Genomic DNA, 20,197 nt, shown 5'->3' with positions numbered 1-20,197 from the left:
TCAAGTAGCTTAAAAACCTAAGTATGGGCGAAGGTGAAGGTCCCAAGAGGCATGCCTGAGAGTGGACCCGGACCCTGATCCCAACTAAGCCCTAGCCCAACTAAACCCTAGCACGAGAGTAAATTATTTTGTTGGCTGTGAAGGACACTACCTAAATTTAGGCTCATTCATTTGCCTTTTTTGTTTATAAGCAAGTATTACTATTTCTTCTACCATCCTTACCCTAAAACCATGCATATCACTTTTTTGAAAATTTCCATCTAAACCTCAAGCGACTCAATAATATATATAGTCAATGTAAGAATATCAAGCTGGGGATAAATTCTGCTTATAATGGATCTCACTAACATGAAAGCTAAATCTGGGAAATGGAAAAAGATTCCCTCCTAGTCTATCCTTCTTTCAAGACCAATGCTACTGCCACCCAAATGTGGATGGACTCCTCAGTCGCAAAAAAATTCGTGGTTCTACAAAATGCTGTAAATAACTTCTGGTGAAATAATTTACTTCCATTTAAAAAAAATATCCAAAATTTTCAAATATTTTCTCACAAAGAAGAACATATTGCACTCCGAGGGATGCTAGGTTCCAAATACGAATAAGGGGGAATGAGCACTCAAAAACTCTTGCCTCCACTATGTTAAAAAGATAGTATCTTCCATCTTGAAAGACTCAATCCACCAACAAACTGTGTGGGTGTAGATATACAGAGAGGCTGAAACAAGGAATGGTAAGATGCAAAGACACATTGCTCAATGACAGGTGCATATGCTAGGAAGCAAGAACAACCTATCAAGGGCAAGGGATATTGCGGAACAATACTGATTTTACTAAGTCACCTATTATCATGCAAAAGAATGCAGTTTCCAAAAAATGTAAGTGTTGATGGTCATTCAGGTTTACAAACAAAAAAAGCTTTAAAAATTGAATCAAAGGTACCTGGATAACAAATCAGTGAGGAAAGGATTTCTATACTTGCCATGGGTTCTGTTGCAGATTGTAACCATAAGTGGAAGGGTGTTTTGCTGTTAAAATTTCAACAATACCGAGCTCTGAAGGAAATAATGAATGAACTCCTTGTACTTAATTTGCCTCCTATATACCGGTCATTTAGCAAATGACCGGTTAATGGTAGTCATCACAATGGGTTGGTTCCACAATCTGTTCCTAAAGTTATGAAATACCAAGTCGATGTCCACAGGATTCAAAGGAATGAAGTGCCTTTGATTTTGGAAAATTACCCCTCCCATCAAATTTAATTGACAATTAGCACATAAGTAGGATTTATGAAAAAGCAAGGCACAAGGTGTGCCTTCCTTTGTCATTAAATACAACATTATTTCAAACAATAAATCAAAGGAGTTATCATTGCTTACAAGAGGTTGGAAAGCAAAAATTTTTGAATAAGGTTTTGTAAGTCAAGTGACGATGAAATTTAAGCCAGCAAGGAGCAGAAAAATTATGAAAACAAAAAATATAATTAGAAATATAATTAGAATTGTGTGCTTCAACTGAACTGATTCTTGGAGGAAGCTCAAACAGTCTACTAGTGTGAATGCATGGAACTAATGTTTTTTGAAGAGGAGGTTGATTTCTGTTTCACAAAATTTGAACCAGAAGACTATCAGGAAATTTTGCATGCTGCAGGGGAAATATCCTTGACCAATAAAAATTTTGAAGAACATGTTTATGTTGATGGTCATCCAGATTTACAAACAAAAAAAAAGAAAAAAATATTTCATTGTGCCATGGAATGTATCTTTGGAATCTGGTGAGCATGTGGAAAAATTGGTTATATTCCCATAAGATTCACGGCAGCCTTGATGCTATCCTATATTTTATAGATGAGACGTTCGACATAAATTGCAATAGTTTTGCACATATTTGAGAACTAAGGGAGATTGTTATTCGTAAGCAATGTCAAAAACAAGCAAGGTAAAGTAATTAATAAAAATTTCTCACTTCTCCCGAGACATCTCCACAGCCTAGTTTCTAGACTGTGCAGGTGGAATTAATTAGTTCCATACTAATGGACTTGAAAAATTCCAATAATGGAGTTTATCAAGTCCATTAGTATAAATATTAAAAATAATCATTATTTCTAATTATGGCTATTATTTTCTTTTGCATGATTTCTTTAATCCTCTTATTTTGCATAATTTGCCTCAGTAATTTTAGACATTTGGATAGAAAATAATTCCCTGAAATAAAGGGAAGGAAGTTTTGAAAAAATAATTTTCTTGTGCCAGAGTAGAATGTTTCTAGGAATAATCTAAACATGATTACAGTGCTATAATATGTATTACTTTAACTCATATCAGATAATTTTTAATAATTAATATCTACCATAGTGATCATGAGAATTAAAACACCCCCTCACTGCATTTCTCATTTTTCAACAGCTGTCAGCTAGGCTAACTTCAATTGTACAGAGAATAATTCTACCTTCAATATAATCTAATGGAATTCAATTACCATTAACCATACCAAGTTGTCACTTTCATCCTTAAACATAACAGCAAGATGAGTAAGTTATACAGTAATGTTTCATCTGGGTGGGTGGGGGGGGGGGGGTATAAAACAAGCATGCCAGAGGAGCACATTTCCCCAAGCATCGCTTCAAAATAACTCAAATTTACAAAAGAAAACTAGCACAATTTGCTTCAACGATACTATCATTTCTTAAAATAAATCCCGATCGATTCACATGATGTAGGTAAATAGCTCAAATAAATGAGATAATATCCAATATATCATATTCCCCCCACCGCAAATTCCCTTCCAAAGCCCAACTCCCCTCCTAATGTGAACATATAAATGTCCTGGCCATGTATGACTTTATTCCTAATGATGTCGCCTATTCATCGAAACCGGTAGTATTAAATTTTTTTTTGTGGGAGAAAATACTAACTTTATTTATTCAGCGAGATAATATCGTCTATAAAGTAGCTAATAACACAATCACTGTTGATCAGAAGCACTATGGAATGACAGAGATTAACATTCAAGGACATTCTGAAATGTATTTTGTATAATTATGATTTTGTCAACTTTACGTGGACGTTCATGCACTTCAGGCTTCCTTTTCGCCATATAAATTCATTTCACGTCGTCTGCGTTTAAGCGCGCACATTTTAACGGTGAATACTACTCCGTAGGGTTACATGTCAAATCACCGGTTATTGAGGATTTCGCTTGTTCTATATCTCTGGCTCCAAGTAGTCTGGATTAGCAATGTTACACGGTATTCCCCTACTGTGGAAAACTATGTAGTCCTATACACCAACAGAGTCGACATCTGCACTCAAACAGATAAAAAAGTATAAGATTAAGCATTAATAGAACTAGTGGATTATCTCAATATCAAATAGAATTAGCGAAATTTTTTTTATTTATATGTTATTCTAGACTGATTTAATACAGTTAGGTTACTAAATAAGAGTGTGATTATTCATTTTTTACTTCCTCCACAGAAACATATTGACAAACATTTGCACTTATATTTCTGATAGTAATCAAAGATTAGAAATTGTAGTAACTAATCGTTTGTTTGGGGAGGTGCAGGATTTTGATTTATATTTATCTTTCTTGCAGCCAACGGCAACACTTATATATATATACATGAGAATATGTATATAATATATATATATTATGCATATGCATGATACATATGCACGCACACGTATAGATGAAGGTACATGCGTGGTTAAATGGACGCATATAGAACAATAGACCTGCATGCATAAATGTCAACTTTAAATATGTAAGCATTTTGTTTTACTAAAAGGTGTATCTAATTCCTGTGGTATGAATGAAGTAAATTTATGAATAAATACGCAGCAGCCAAAACAAACTCATTGGCAGTTAATGGCTTTAAGTCTTTGTTCTTGGTAGATGGAGAGTTGAACAAAATACACCATTCCAGCGACTCCAAATTCTCAAATCACTCCTGCGAGTACTAAGCATATCAGTTTGGGATTCAGTCAGGACTCCTCAGGTTTTTCCAGACTGGAAAATGTCACAACATCAACACTCGAGCCGGTATATAATTCATTCGAGTATGACAAGGAAATTCAAATACACATATTGTCACTCACTACATTACATATTTTAACGATAACAATTCACCAACGGGAATTCTTTATTTAAATGACGTCAACGCAAGCATTTTATAATTTAGCGACCGCTATTACAGCATATCCGAATCGTATTGCAACAACTGCATCAGCGATTCTCATCACAAACTATAAAAATAAAATGGCTCCCTTCCCCGGATGAGCCCTATAAACAGATGATTGTCAACGAGACGCTACATGGGTCAAGTAACTTAAAAAATAATGCTTCCAATTTTTTCCTAACAGAAAGATCTTTGAATATTAACATCAAAGACAGTACGAGAGTAGCAGATGCACTCCAAGGTAACTCAAGACCTGTCACTGCGGAGCAAGAAAGCTATGAGCGACCGAAAAAGAGCGCTACATAAAGATCATGTCTTTCGCTTGGAGGCTGCCATATTGAATTTCGGTAGAAACCGCCAAATCACGAATAATTGTTATGGCAACAACAGGAATGATTTCCACATAAAGGATGGTAGAACAGGCGACGAAAAACACCGTAGTGTTCCCGCAATTAGGAATTAAGGCATTAAAAGGGTCGGAAAACAGAAGAATCTCTATATATATACAAACAACAAATGCCGCCATCTTAAATGAAACCCGAGACGTTACAAGTCAAAAAAACACATACCTGTATTATATACGTGAAGTTCATCAACTATGCCTTCATTCCCTCCACCGAAGACAACTATTAAATCCTTGATTGCAACAGCTCGATGGCCGTGTCGAGGTCTAGGTTGAGGTCCAGTGGGATTCGGCACTCGTTTCCACCTAAGTGTGGATAGCGCCATGACAGCCTCATAATTCCCATACGCACACTGAGTGGCTACCCAAGGTCGAAATTATTCTTTGGTTGTATGCATTGTATGACAATATAAGCAAGCAAATCGCCTCCCAATGCAACAGCGAATTACGTTGAAGAGTCGGTCGTATCAAGTGACAAGTTTTGAATGGGCGAAATGATCTCGAAAAGATTTTCAATTAAAAAAATATTGTAAAAAGTTGTAAATAATTGTCATCAACAGTAATTAAGCTGCCTGTCCTAAATCTGCATGTTTTGAAATTATAATATTGTTCTTTCCAACTAGAACCTGTCTAGTATTTGCTGAAGAAGACTGTTTTACTTAATGGTATACTCCTAGATTACCGTCTTGTTAGAACTATTATTTTTCATAGAATAATAAAGCAATATATTAGGACGAAAAATTATGATTCACATGGCTATAGAAATGATAGTTGACATATATGTTGACAGTTATGTGCAAGAGTTTTCCTGCTTTCGTTGCAATCTTTAATTTCATATTTTATACTAGCGATTATCAAACCAGTAATGCTGTTAGTTTCCGAGTATACGCCAACGATACAGTGTTCTACATAAATATGAAATTCCCTTGATGAACAATTGATTAACATTTGCATTTTATAATTCATCATTGGTAATTAATGTTCAGTCGAGAACTTTATTGTGCTTCTTCACATAAAGGGCTTTTTCTCAAACTATAATCATGTGGCAAGCTGCCCCTGCGTATCAATTCCTCCATCACCTGTGTGTCACCGGAAACGAATTGCACCAGATCAGTTGTTGAACTACCATTTTATGACAAATATGAATCAATGTTGAATACCAAAATTTGGCAAAATACTGCGGAGGATAAGGTTCTACTAAATAGTCACGATGATCTGACTGTGATTTTGGTTACTTACCCGTGTCTACGGGAGAAACGATGTCGCAAATTAATGTTCCTCAATATGTTTTAAAAAAATAAAGAGTTCCAACAATGGAAAATTTTAATTTACTTAATCACCAACTCATAATATAAAGGCATCTTACATTCACTGTCAGTTTGGTCTGCAGCGTTGCCTCTTCCACCGTTATTGGTCTCTCCTCTGGCCCCCGTCCAAAAGAAAGAGCTCATTGAGGGTGCCATTGGGCAAAACAAGCCCCAGTAACATTATTTGGTTTACAGTTTTTGCTAGCAAGAGGGTGTCTGCTATTGGTATAAGTAATAAACATAGCAGCCCTGTTATACTCAATCTCCAAAAGACTCCTAGTTGATTTCATCAAAATGAGATGGGCCCTTTTAATTGTGACGAGTTATCTCATAAAATTTCAAAAACACATTCACAATAAAAATTTAATCTGGAGTAGTTTTGGAGGGAGGAACCGTCATCTATTTTGCTTCTCTTTTTCTTCCATCATTCATTCAAATTTTGACAACTTGATTCTTGAATAGTTTGTAGTCAACCCTCTGGCATTCTAAACCATTTCTATCCTTCTGAACTTTGAATGCAACTCTTCATTTGTAAAGGCCTTCTTCCCCAAGTCTGAAAATATATACCGTGGCTAGGTGATGTGTATTGAATTTCCTATGAGTATTCTCACAAATATTATGACTTACCTGATTCCTCTGTTCTTCATTATGCTAAATTAATGGGCCAGAATGTTCTTCAATTTTTTATTTAGCTGACTATATGTAGTATTTCAAATGCATGTGACTCTAAACTGAATTTTCAGTGTCTATTTCATTTCTTGGTTCTCATTTTCATGGTCATTGTAGTAATTGTACTACTCTTAATGTTCTCCCATAATTTTCCACTTTTTTTAGCTTTGATTATTCCAAACAGACTTTCTATGGCTCTGCTACCAAGTTTATGGGTAATTTTTGTGCTGATCTTGCTCCACGTGTGTTTCTTTCGGTTTTTTCCCTTTCTTCCGACTTCCCCTTTCCCAAACCCACATTTCAAAAGTCTCCAACCTATGTCTATAATCTTGCTTCAATGACCATGTTTCCACCCCATAAATAACTACCCTCCATAATCAACTTTTAACCAGCCTTTTCTTAACATTCTTATTCAACATCTCTGCCAATAATTCTCTTGCCTCGTGAAAGCTTCTTTGCCCAAACACAATTCATTTCCTTATGTCCCTTCTACTTTGACATTTTGGTCCAAAAAATTTCCAAGGTAAGTAAACTGCTACACCCTCCTTTATGAATCTTTAACTTCACCTTTATCTGTCAGGAAAACTGCATAGCCATTGTTTTATTAACTTTTATTGTCATCTCAATTCTATCACACTGAGGTGATAATGGACAGCCCTGCCTACTCCTCTACCTGACACTGTCCATCCAGGTCCATCCTACCCATCCATCAATCACACCTGAGCAGTCTGAGACATGTACAGGTTACGGAGTAATCTCCTATCATTCCAATCCATTCATATTATCTGCAATATATTCATTAGTTTTTCCCAATTCACTCTATCAAATGCTTTTGCAAAATCTATGAAACAGGCACATAGGTACTGATTGTATTCTATGTTCCTCTTGATTAGTAATGCCATTACTGCAATGGCATCATACGTGCCTCTACCCTTCCTGAACATCCCCTAAGTAATCATTTGCCCTGCTATCCAACTTCTGCTGATAATCCTGAGTACCACTTGCTGTGTGTGAAACCAAACTTATAGTTCTGTAGTACTCAAATGAAGTAGCCTTTATCTTTTTTGGAATAGTAACTAACATTGATCTGACAATGCCTTCCAGCCAGATTCTTCTCTCATAAATGCTATGAATTAGTCCACAAAGACTTCTTCCATTATTTTCCTAAACCTTTAAGCAGTTCCGCAGGAATATTATCTTCCCCCATGGCCTCATTCAATTTCATCTGCTTTAATGCCTTTTCTATCTTACCATTGAGTGAGCCTGGACCTAAGCTACCTACATCATATTCTCTTTCCGTGTCTAACCTTGCTGGACTAAGTCCTATACCATACAGTTCTTCTAAATATTCCTTCTTGGATCTTTTCTGGTTAAACTAGTATTTTTTCTGGCTTATCTCCAATTGTGGACAGATTTTCTCTTCTTATTTGCCGATAGCATACCCTTCATATCTGTCTTGTTTCTTTCTTATATAAATGACCTTGTACATAGTTTTCAGCACATAAACGGTGCTACCCCCTTGTTATATGCTGATGACACCAGCATTATCCTAATATCACCTACTTTTGATGAATTGACAGTTAAGTGTAAACAGGTTGGTCACACCTTACTTTCCTGGTGTCATTATAATTTCCTAGATTTGAATAAAGAAAAGTCTCACCTAATATACTTTGCAAATAAAAATAAAGTGAGCAAAGTACTTTCTAATGAAGTTGATGAGAAGGTGATCCAATGGGTATAAAATACCAAATTTTTGGGTTTCCACATCAATTTTCAAATCTCTTGGGATGAACACATAAATGCTTTAACTAGTAAGTTAAGCTCGGCCTGCCTCTTAATTATGTCCACTATACCCACTGTTTCAGCAGCTGTTCTCCTTGCACTATACTATGGAGAACTTTATTCTTACAAAGCCTATGGTATCCTTTACTGGGGTTCATCATCCAAGGCCTTGGCCATTTCCAGGGTCCAAAAAAGAGCCATCGGGTCATGACATTTGTTAACACAATGCCTCTAGCCGTCCTCTATTTAAAAAATTGGATGCATTGCCAGGGTCATGTAATTATATTTTTCATGAACCAGAACATACAAAAAGATATCTATCTGAGAATGTGAAAAATTGCGATATCCATGAATATTTTACAAGGCAGAATGATCAGCTGCACATTTTATATGTTCGCACAAAATATGCAGGTGCTGGTCCAAATTTTATGGGCCTTCAACTTGATAACAAACTCCAAGCTGAGATTAAGATCCAAAAAAGTGCCGCTGCATTTAAGGTTCTTAAAATTAAAAACATTTTATTCAATTGTTGAATTTCTTAATAAAACCTGATATGTGTCTTGTATCCATTGTATGTATTTTGTCACATTACCCTGACGTGTCCTATATCAAGTGTAACAGTTGTAATAACTTGATTGCTGGACAAATAAAATTTATTATTATTATTATTAAAATGTTCAAACCAACTTGTATGGCGCACCAATTTCATCCTTCCTCTGCAAACTTTCCATATCCTTGCGCTGCGCCTTCCACCACCCTTCTTTTGCTTTATCTGTTACCCATCTCAATTGATTATTTAACTCTTTGTTCTTCATTCTACCTAAATCTGGGTTTACCTTCTTACATTTCTTTCTCTAATTTATCTTTCTTATTTTCTCATCCATAAGCCATAGTTTCCTTATCCTTTTCCTATTCATAGAAACTATAATTTCTTTTGCGGTTTTCGATATCCCTTTTCCGATTCATCTCATTTTTTTTTGATAGAACTGAGCTCCTTTCCCTCACTCATGATTTTATCTCCTGTGTGCTGATACTCCTTCCTTGAGTAATCCAATTAATGCTTTAAGAAATCATTTCCTAAAGTACCTCCCAGGCCTTATTGTTTTGAATCAGACACTGCACTTCATAATTACTAAATTGTGATCAGAATTTGCATCCGCCCCCAGGGAACTATGCGAATTGATCACGCTGTTCCTAAAGCTGTGCCTTACCATAATATAATCTAACTGATGCCTTTCTTAGTCACCTGGCATTTTCCAAGTATACCGATGCCTTTTGTGGTGTCTAAACCAAGTGTTGATAATGATTAACCCCTGCCTCCGGCAGAACTCGATTGCTTTCTCCCTGTGGTCAATCCTCAATCCTAAACTGTAATGCCCCACCTCAACACCAATTCTTCCTTTGCCTACCTTTGCATTCCAATCCTCCATCACTATCAAATGCATCCCTCTAGGAACATTGACAATTGTGTCCTCTAACTGATTGTAGGCCCTATCATCTTCTTCCTCCCTTTGATTGATTGGTGGCGTGTATACCTGAACAATGACCATGGTCATCGGTTCTACTTGTACGTCTACCAGCAATATTCTATCTGTTGTTAGCTATACTTCTTCCAACCTTTTTATTCTGCCTCAGATCAGAAACCAAACCAGAACCCAGTGAGCCAAAACATATACAGCTCAGAAAACAACAGGTTACTGAGTGCTGTCAAATATGCATTCATGTGGGCCACAGGGTAGACAATTGCAGATTTCAATCCAACAACAGCAATATTTGTAGAAAGGTCGGACATGTCAAAGTGAAGAATAAAGGAGATAGAAGAGAAAAGAAACAAAAGAGGGCATTCTACCTCGTTGATTTATAGGATGGTTATAATTATCTTGCTGTGAGCAACTGTATTTCTGGTAGTTTTGATCTTGCCTATTTACCATCAGAAGTTCAGAGAAAATCTTGCTGGTAGATATATAAGTAAATAGGAAAATGTGGTGGACCAAATATACCCACGTTTGGAAAATTATAGTATTTTGAAAAAATGCAACTGTAGTTGTTTGAAACATGTGAAGTTACAAGGTACAATGATTAAGTTGACTTCCTATTCTAATTTCCTCATTGAGCCAGTCTTGCAGGTTGATGTGATTACCAAGCTTGTCAGGCCAGTTTGCCATTGTTTGTTTAATGAATGGAGAGCCACCACTATTAGTTAGTGATAAGAAAATGGCATTGAGTTTTCCACAGCCCATCCAAATGATTTTACTGATACACTCTACAAAGGTCTTAACTATTCTTGGAAAGTTTGAGTACATACAGAATGAAGGTTTCAGGTCATTCAAAAAAAGTAAAGTGACACTTTATTTGAAGAGGAATGCAAAAACAGTGTCCTGTTCTCTTTGGGTATTAGCTTTTGCCCTCAAGAGTAAAATAGATGAAGAACTACACTGTCTTTTGGGGTTGTGGATTATTTCCCCTGTTGATTTTAGTGATTGGGCAACTTCCATTGAACTCCAAACGAATGAAAAATAAGGGTGCACCTCAAAGGGCAGCAAATTATCTACAGTGTTTGGCTGAAACATTTCATCATTATGATTATTAAATGCAATGCAGAGAGCAATTAACATGCAGATGAGTTACCTCTGGAGCAAGGAGGGGAGAATATTTTAAGTATACCCCAAGGATTTATTTCTATCATACTAAAAATATTATCAGTAAACCCTCACAGTTAGATAAGTGGGTAGGTAATGTAATAGACATTTGTATGCTTGACTTGCCAAATGAAATGGAGGATAAATTAAGGCCTTTTTTGAAAGACAACATCAGCTAATGGTGGAATAGGGTGGCATGATATGATGCAATATGGTAGTACAACCTGAGGAATTGTTATGGAAGATTTTGGCAGATTTTCATTCAAAGGATGGTTAATTCAAAACTTTTAGGATAATCATATGTTCAGTGCTTCAAGTTGGACCAGGATATTGAGTAGATCATGCAAGTGTTGCTTATTTCATTAGCCTGACCCAAGTAAGACACCACTCCACTGAAAAGTTGGGATCAGCTAAAGCTACCTAAGTAAAATGTAACCAATGTGACAATCAATTTAAAAAGTGGCAAACTTTACTTTTGGGCCTTTATATATATAGTTCAAACTATTCCCTGGGTGGCACAAACATCTTCCAAATAGAAATGTTCCTTGATTCCATTTCATCAAACATCTATTGGATATGGACCACTTCATTGCCTTATTCCAGGCATACTACACATAGAAGAAAGAATGGAAAATGGACACATTGGTACAATTAGAGATGAGAAGAGAAGTTGAAAACTGACCTCTGGAAAACTAAAATATTTTTAAAAGGTACTTGACCCTTTTGGAAGTTCTTTATTCCTCCTTGCATTCTCTTCTCCCTGTCAGCCATTGCATTAATATTCCCACTAACCCCTCCCCCTTTCAACTTGACACCCCTCTTCTTCAATAAATGTGCTCTGGAATGTTATCTATTGCCACAGCTTTCTTTGAGTTCATTTCCTTAATGCATTTTCTATTATACAATTTTCCCTTTCTTTATTCATACTCCCTGTCCAAATATTTTTATTCTATAGCTCATCTATATTATTTCCAACTTAAATTTTCTTCTTATCTTACATTCTGATAGTTCCTTCCCCTTTCAATATAATACACCCATTTTGCCCTGTATATTAGCTCACCATAGCTGCCTTAAACTGCTGGAATGCTATGCAAGCACTAATTAAAAAATTGTCTTCAATTTAAATAAGGACTCTACACTGTTAGTGCGGAATTTGAGCAGGGTGCTTTAAGGATAGCTAAGGACTCTAAAATGCTTAGTCTAATCAGGTTTAGCCTACTGTTGATGATAGGAATTGTGTCATGGTTTGCATAATGTTTCATTTCATCCCTAGCCCTATCACCCTAGCTATGCCATAGGGAAATACCAGAACTGAAAAACTCTTAATTTTTTTTAGTTTTGAGGAGTGCTCCTACGGCACTGCACATGACTAAAGTCATTATCCTGCAGAGTCAATGCTTGTGACATAAACCAGTTGAGAATGCAATTCTAAAACTCTTAGGAAATGAATACTTAACTGATAAGGGTGTATCTCTATGAAAATATAACTTCTAGTGGCAAAGCTCCCTGCTAGAGCTAATATATGAAATCCAAAATTTTCAAATAATTCAAAGGAAATCAAGATTCGAAGATTTTTCCCACCTAAAATGTGTAGACTTTGGAAGAAGAAGAAAAGCTTACAAGGAAAACTTTCTTAAGGTAGAAGAGATGGAGTTAGTGAAGCATTATCCTTCTTTTAATAGCTCCATATGGCATCGTCTACTGAGGGAGTTCAGCACATGGGAACCTCAATAGAATACTCACCCTTGAAAAATGTGCATTAAGGGTTATATTCAAACTAAATGCAAGAAAATCCTGCAGGGGGTATTTCAAATGTCACAAAATCATGACCATTCCCTGTATATACATGTTTAATGTGATTTTGTATGCCTGCACCAAAACCCCTTCTCTGGTCAGAAATAGGGATGTTCACAAGCAAGACACCAGGGGTAAGGATTATCTTTATAATGGCTATTGCCAAGTAGCAGTCCTATATAAAACCCCTGAAGTTTCAGGAAGACTGCTCTTTACTCGACTTCCTGAAGAGTTAAAATGAATACTCCCCAAGAAAATTAATTAAAAAAATATTAAAATATTTCTTTGCAAATAATGTTTTTTATAGTTTCCATGAGTACATAGAAAGAGGCAATGCATGGAAATCTGTTTCTAAAATCTCTATTACCCATGGAGTTCATGCACGTTTTTATTCCTATGAATTTGTAAATATGTTCATGCACCTATAAATGTTATTGAATATTAACGAAGCCCATACAATTATGTATTGCTCAATGGTGAATAAATCTATTGATCTTTTTTATTGGAAAATTACTTCCAAACGAATCAAGTAGAATGCAAGGACTGTGAGGAGTACACTAAAACATATCTTAGAGAGTCATGACATATGGCTATCACCAGTCATCAAACTGAAACATGAAAATCATGAAACTTATAGCTGTAAAGGAGAATGGGGTAAATAATTTGAAAATGAGTTATGCTTATGAAATTTTAACAAAATTGATTGTGGCACGTGCTAAAAGTGCAAGTGGAAAGGTTTGGTTGCCAGAATGAAATAATGATACCTGTTGGAATTTAAAGGTGAAATATTTTAAACTAGGAAGAAGAGACAGTTCAAAAAGCTTGTAAGAATGATTTCAAGAAAATAAGATGCTGCTTTGAAAATGGGCAAAAAGACAAAGCAGCAGGTCAAAGAGATGGATGCAAAAAAGGATAAAAGTGGTGATGTTGTGCAAAATGAATTCGGAGGTAGACTCGACTGACTGTATTAAATAATATTTCCTCTAGCCATAAGGGGTTTTTTACAAGACTTTAAAGGTAAAAAAGAAGGGGAATATTGAGATTGGTGCGGTAATTCACGGGGTAAGTTAATCCCTTGCCAGTGATCAGACAAAATATTAAGATGCTCACATTTACACAGGCGGGGGTATTTCCCAAAGAGATTTACCATGAAATTAATCCTATTGCCAGGGAACATACTCGGGAACTTACAAATACACACACGGTCACATTGGTTAGCCCAAAGTTGTTTGTGGGGAAGTTTTTCCCTTACCAGGGACTGACTCTGGGTTACCTTAATCACCAGCGTGTTTGCTAGAAAGAGACTGAATATGTTTAAAAAGAAATTAATCCAGACTTAATCTTAATGGTCCTTAATTCTTTTGAGTGCCAAGGGTAATTGCTTTAACTGATGCAAAAATTGCCAGGCTATTTGGAAGAGAAATGCAAAATTAAGGAAAATGCCTGTAAATACATTATTGTTTATAATAATTCTCTGTAAGTTATCAAAAGTTATATAATTGGGAACAAAAAAAGAGAATAAAGCCTAAAAATAAGAATTATTCAATTGTTATTTAACTATATAGCCATCAAGAATTGAGCTGCCTGGAGGGATGCTGGAATTTTTGCGAAAAATTGACAGCAACACTCTCAAAAACTTAGGAACTTAAGGGTTAATCTGGACTCACTTTGGCAGAAAAAACTGATCAATGCCCTACAACAGTCAATGAACTGCCAGAATTTAATTTATTTCAGTACCTAAATATATATCACTGCACATACAAGGGGAAATTTAAGTTATGCTACAACTACTGCCATCTGATCCCACAGGAACTGAGGTATTCCATAATTTAAGACTAGTCCAATGATTTTTTGACATCAATTTCAATATATGTCCTGATGAGTTTATTCTGATAAAAGGATCTTTCTGCTGAAGCAAAGGATGCCAGGATGGTCCAAATGATAATATTAGGATAAGATTGGGAGGGTTTTCCTTGAGTTAATAATAATAATAATAATCTTTATTTGCCCAGAAGACACTGACACAGTGTAATAGATACATCATATAAGTGTATAGGACACGTCATATGTACATATAGATGTTAAACAATGATGAAATTCAGAAAAGCATGACACAATAATAAATTTTTTGCATAAAATATATTCCATATTCAGTATGGTTATTTTTTCTCCATGAATTCCATTACAGAATAAAACTGTTCTTTCCTTAAAAATGATATTAATTTCTTTTTGAACAGGACTGGATCCTTTACGTACTTAAAATCGTAAGGGAGCCTGTTCAGTGCAAGGAGGCCCATTGATTTAGGCCCCAGGGATGTATTTAAAGTCCTGCAATAAGTTGCTTAATTATGCCCTTAACATTTGAACCACTCATTTACAGCTTATAAAATATTCCTAGACCATCAATGTCACATTCATAAGCAGTGATAAGGATAGCTTTCATATCTTTGCAGCATTTCAGAAGTTTATCTAAGATGGCAATATTAGATTTTTCTCATTGAAGTAAACTAAATATATTGAGTTACTAAGTGCTTCGAATTTTTTCCACACTCAAATATATTGGATCAGACATCATGCAGAAATAATCTAATTATTGTTTAGATATTAATACTTTCTCCTCCACAATTCTGAGCACAAGTTCTACCATTTCATTCTTTCATCCATTAACCGTATCACATATCCTGATTATCATAATAATAAAGCCATCCCCAAATGGCTTTGTAACTGTTTTCCTATTTACCAATCCTATTATTTTGTTTTAAACTTTATTATTTGTTTGAGATATTCTCATATATCTCTCTTTCAGTGTACCATTCCCTTATTCTGACTCAGTATTTTATCTACCACCTCTTGGTACTTCTTCCATTTCATCCACGTTAAGTCTCATGCATTCCACTTTCTTAAAACTCCTTCCCTTTCTCATTCTCTTTAAGTTGATATTACATTTTATGATTATTGAATTATGAATTGAGTCTGCTCCTACAACCTGAGAAACTGTGTTGAATAGATCATGATATTCCTAAACCTATACCTAAAAATAATACAATCTAACTGATATCTTCCATAATCCCCTGGCATTTACCATGAGTACCTAAGTTTACTGTGGTTGACAATTAGGTGTCAGTTATATCTAACCCATTTCTCTGGCATAACTAATTTTCTCCTGTAGTCATTCCTTCCTCTTAAACTGTACTTTTCTACTGCACTCCTATCTTTCTCTTTACTTACAATTGGAGTCCAGTCCCCATCATTATCATGAGTTTTCTACCATGTATATTCACAATTATTCGGTCTAACTGATCATAATCACTATCTACTAATTCTGCCCTATGACAGCTTGTGGGCATCCATTTATTATTATGCATGTATGTATTAGATTGCAATTAGATCAATCTGATCTACTCATATTTAGACTAATAATATTCTATAATCTCCATGTTTACTATTCGACTCCCCATTTTCCCATTCAGTACTATGACTACCTCACATTGAACCTCTGGTATATATTACTCTGAAACTATCACTCCAATAATCAATTATCTTTCCATCAAAAGTTTCACGTCTATAGTGTCTTTAAATTCTCGCTCCATCTCTTGCTTGATATTTTCAAACTTTCCTGCACTCATTGTCCCCCAAAAATTCCCTACATTCATGGTGGTATTTCCCTTCCGTGTCTTCTTTTCTACTGCTTGGCTATGCAAGAACCTCATTTCATGATTACAGAGATCATCCTTGATCCATGACCCAACACTGGCCTTGATGGCAGCGCTCCATAGTTACCATTACTCAATTTAAAATGTTGCTTCATCATATTTTCTTGGGATAAGTAATTGAAGCAGTTTCCTCAATAATTTTTCTAACGTGATACCATTACAGAAATGGTTACCCGGCTGGGGTAATGGCCATGCAGCCCTATGAGCAATCCCTCATTAAGAAATAGTCATTATCTGGACTTGCTCTCATTGGGCTCCTTCCCATCAACATCTCTGGCATGAGTAAGACTACAAAGAGCAGTTATCATTGCTATAAGGTAAGACATGCCTTCCTACACCAATGTCAATTTTTACAAACTATGAGGTTTTGATTTTAGGTAAGTATTAAGATTATTTGTAAAACATTATTGACAGCCATAATTCAGTGGCATTGGGGGATATTTGCTCCCACCATCTTTTGAAGTCCCACATGCATAATGGAGAACCATGGTAATTTGCATTATTTTTAGTTTAGAAGCCCTTCCCTAGTCAGGATTAAGATAATTACCCTCTATTGTGGAATATAGAAGGGTTTAGCTACGAAAATTTAGGAAATGGCAACTGTCAACATGAAATTGTACTCTCAACTCACGAGGTGTATGACTTGAGTCTTATTCTCCACCAAACTACCATATTCTATCACACAATTATCAACCATTGCACATCCCCCAGCCGTACTCTGTACGGCCACCTAATCCTTTCCATATTCGCAGCACCACCCCCGCTACGCATTCCTCCCATGAGCTTCCCCTAAATCTCCAAAAGTTATTCAAGTACATATATTATTTCCTGGGCGGTTTTGGGAACAAAAACACACCTTAGAAAACTTGAGTTAAGTCTAAATGTCTTGCTACGAGATGCAAATATTAAAGACTCAAGTATAACGAACATTGGAGTGAAAGGTTTTTCCGACTTTTGTTGTTTGGCACTACCTCACTTGGGATGTTATTGCTTTTCGAGCAGCAACCATAAGTGAAAGTTCACTTATCATTTAAGAGGTGATAATTAAATTTACTGTACCCAGATAAATATATACATTGTACATACTACCGTACATGTCCACAGTGTTTAGTGGATCATCTAAAAATATGTATTAACTTTCCATTCTTTGAGGATTACTAAAAATGAAGACACTTGGCCAGGCATCCCGGGCAATTTTAATGGCTATTAACCCATGGGAGGATGAAAAGCCATGATTTTTGTTAATGAAAATTCGATGTTCATGAATAGTTTTCACTGAAACAACAACACAACGACTTTTTGCCTTGTTCGACCGATTGTCTATGCATTAAATCCTTGCACGCAGTCATTCATTTTTTAAGAAAAGGTAGACAAAACCCAAAAATGTCAGTGAAAGTGAAACTATGGAAAGTCTAATTCCCTTCTAAATCCTCAAATTCCGCCAGGTGAGGCTCATAACCGGACATTATTTCCACTATGAAAAAATTTCTACCACTTTGCATTCCCGAAGTACATAGTAATATTTCGAGTTGGCATTGATAGAGTATTTTTTCGGCGAGATTATCATTGTCTCAAAATAAAGTACAACTTTGAAAGCACATCTAACAAATATAGAACTTTATACGGGATCCCATGGCATAAAACTATATTCCTATATTTTCATAAAAACCGTAACCCTGCAACACACGAAACAACGAAAACATATGACTGCATGTACGCGGGAGTTTTGTTGTTTATATACAATTCCTAAGGTTCCCAAAGATCCGTTTGTTCTGCTGCCTGCGCTGAGGAATGGGACTCAGAACCAAGGGAAAGGCCATTTAATATTTTAATTAGAAGTACTGCCATTTAAACGAACGGATTAGAAAGGCATGTTTAGATTCGCAGATTTTATGGGCTTGCTGAATTGCCCTCGCTATCTTTGTGAGGTGAATGCTGAATGACTTATCGATCGACGAACTCGTAGCGCCAGCTTGCCGAAGTGGTGGTGGAGATGTTGGAGAAGAATTGCTATAGTGAATGTATGTGAACGAATCCGTTAATAGAGCAGTATTATTTTGTCTACACTATTATGGTAGTGATTACAGCTGTTTTACTTGTTCTAATAATCTGTAGTGAGCAAGTATCTCACGTCTTTCTCTTTTCCAAATTTCTAGCCGCTGGACGTGAATGTTTTGGTTTAAATATACGTTGATTGCGACGGGAAGATGTGACAGAGGCCGTTGAAAATATTAGATAATCTGGAATAAATTCGGTGCACCCCCTCATGAACTGCTGTTCTTACATGTGAGTAGGATATCGTGACACCAACACTTTTTGTTAGCTGTGATGTATGCTTTTCTAATCCCTTTAGCAATTTGAGGTAGTTGCGGCAATTCGAGATGTTAAAACATTTTTTTTCAATTCATCTCATTTATAAAATTCTCTACCAGTTAGTACTTAGTGAAATTTCATTGTTTTCGGCGAGTTTAAATCTTCTGTACTATTGCATTATGTGGAGACTAAAATTCTTATGAATTTCAAATCTTGTTTGCATGAATTATAAGATTGAAAATAACTCTTGACCCAAACCCATATATTGCACATTTATGATCTTTTTGTTTAATAGAATTTTAATTCATAATTAATTTTGGAAATGTGGCTTATTTTGTGGATAAAATATAATCATATGCCTGATAAAGAACTCTGACCATCCTTCATCATCATATTGTTGGGAAAAAAGGAATGTCATTTGAGACTTATTTATTTTCACTTCAGAATCCATTAAAATTTTTCTGTAGGCATTGATATTCTGGTAATGTGGAAATAATTCATTCCGTTTGTATGGTAGCCTAGTACTAATACCCTCCCTTGAATATGTTTTGGTCCAATGTGGGTTACAGGTAATATTTTATTGTGTAAGTTTTCTGGATGAGCTAACATTTCAAATAGCCAATGTTTTTTTTGTGGACAAAATTTTGCATCCATTAGATATTCATTCGCTGCCAAGGACTTTGGAAGAAATTCAGTTTTATGTTATTCATTAACAATAGCTAATTATTTGATTATACCTTGGATTGTTGTTAAACCTGAAAAACCAGGTTTTAATGACCTTCTCTGTGCACTTTATAAAAAGGAATTCTCATAGCCAATTGTATAAGTGTAGTTTATCTTACATGTATACAATGGATGATATTCAAGCAGATGCACTATTCAAGTCACCATACTATCAAATTTTGTTTCCTAATTTATGCTCACCAGTAAAAATTGACACATGTTTAGAAATGTCACACATACTCACAAAAATCATGTTTGCTCTCTATTCAGGTGTTATTTTATCCATCAGAAATTATGTGGTGGTAAAATGTAATGATCTCCTTTCTTTCTACCCTTAGTCTGGGCTTAAGAATCAGTTTATGTTGTGGCTCCCTGCCTGTTTAATGGTTATTAAATAGTAAGATAAATCCATTTATTAAGTCATATTATGTTGTTCATTTGATCTCATTGAAATTGAGATTAGTAGTGAATGAAATCAACCAGTGATTGTAAATGAAGTTGCATTGTTATTATTGAATATTATTTGAATGAATTTTTACTTTCAGAACCAGATTTGGAGAGAGGATTATGAGTATGAATAGTACTTTGGTGGAAACAGTGTCCATCAATTATGAGGACTTCAATGAGAGTTTTCTCACCTGTGGTACTTGTTTGTGTAAGTGAGCTTACTAACTAAG

General features: G+C 35.5%; 2 protein-coding genes across 5 annotated transcripts in view; one reads left to right on the top strand and one right to left on the bottom strand.

Moving 5' to 3' along the window:
* The window catches only part of LOC139686107 (host cell factor 1-like), an 87,536-nt gene extending 82,630 nt beyond the window's left edge, over positions 1-4,906 (bottom strand). For 2 of the 3 annotated variants that reach the window (XM_071583278.1, XM_071583279.1), the window contains exon 1: positions 4,747-4,906. In XM_071583278.1, the coding sequence (XP_071439379.1) occupies positions 4,747-4,906 (160 nt within the window). The remainder of the gene's footprint in view (positions 1-4,746) is intronic. The other variant, XM_071583280.1, reaches the window with a different exon arrangement.
* A 13,344-nt stretch (positions 4,907-18,250) lies between these two features.
* The window catches only part of LOC139686105 (tripartite motif-containing protein 2-like), a 36,675-nt gene continuing 34,728 nt past the window's right edge, over positions 18,251-20,197 (top strand). The window contains exons 1-3 of one of the 2 annotated variants that reach the window (XM_071583276.1): positions 18,251-18,505; positions 18,641-18,770; positions 20,066-20,175. In XM_071583276.1, coding sequence (XP_071439377.1) covers positions 18,751-18,770; positions 20,066-20,175 — 130 coding nt within the window. In that variant the 5' untranslated portion in view covers positions 18,251-18,505; positions 18,641-18,750. Of the gene's footprint in view, positions 18,559-18,640; positions 18,771-20,065; positions 20,176-20,197 lie in introns of both variants that reach the window. The other variant, XM_071583277.1, reaches the window with a different exon arrangement.

Source organism: Hetaerina americana, unplaced genomic scaffold (genome assembly GCF_022747635.1).
Source record: "Hetaerina americana unplaced genomic scaffold, ioHetAmer1.1.p SCAF_13, whole genome shotgun sequence".
In the NCBI taxonomy this organism is placed as follows: Eukaryota; Metazoa; Arthropoda; class Insecta; order Odonata; family Calopterygidae; genus Hetaerina; species Hetaerina americana.
This window is presented reverse-complemented; position numbering and strand designations above follow the sequence as displayed.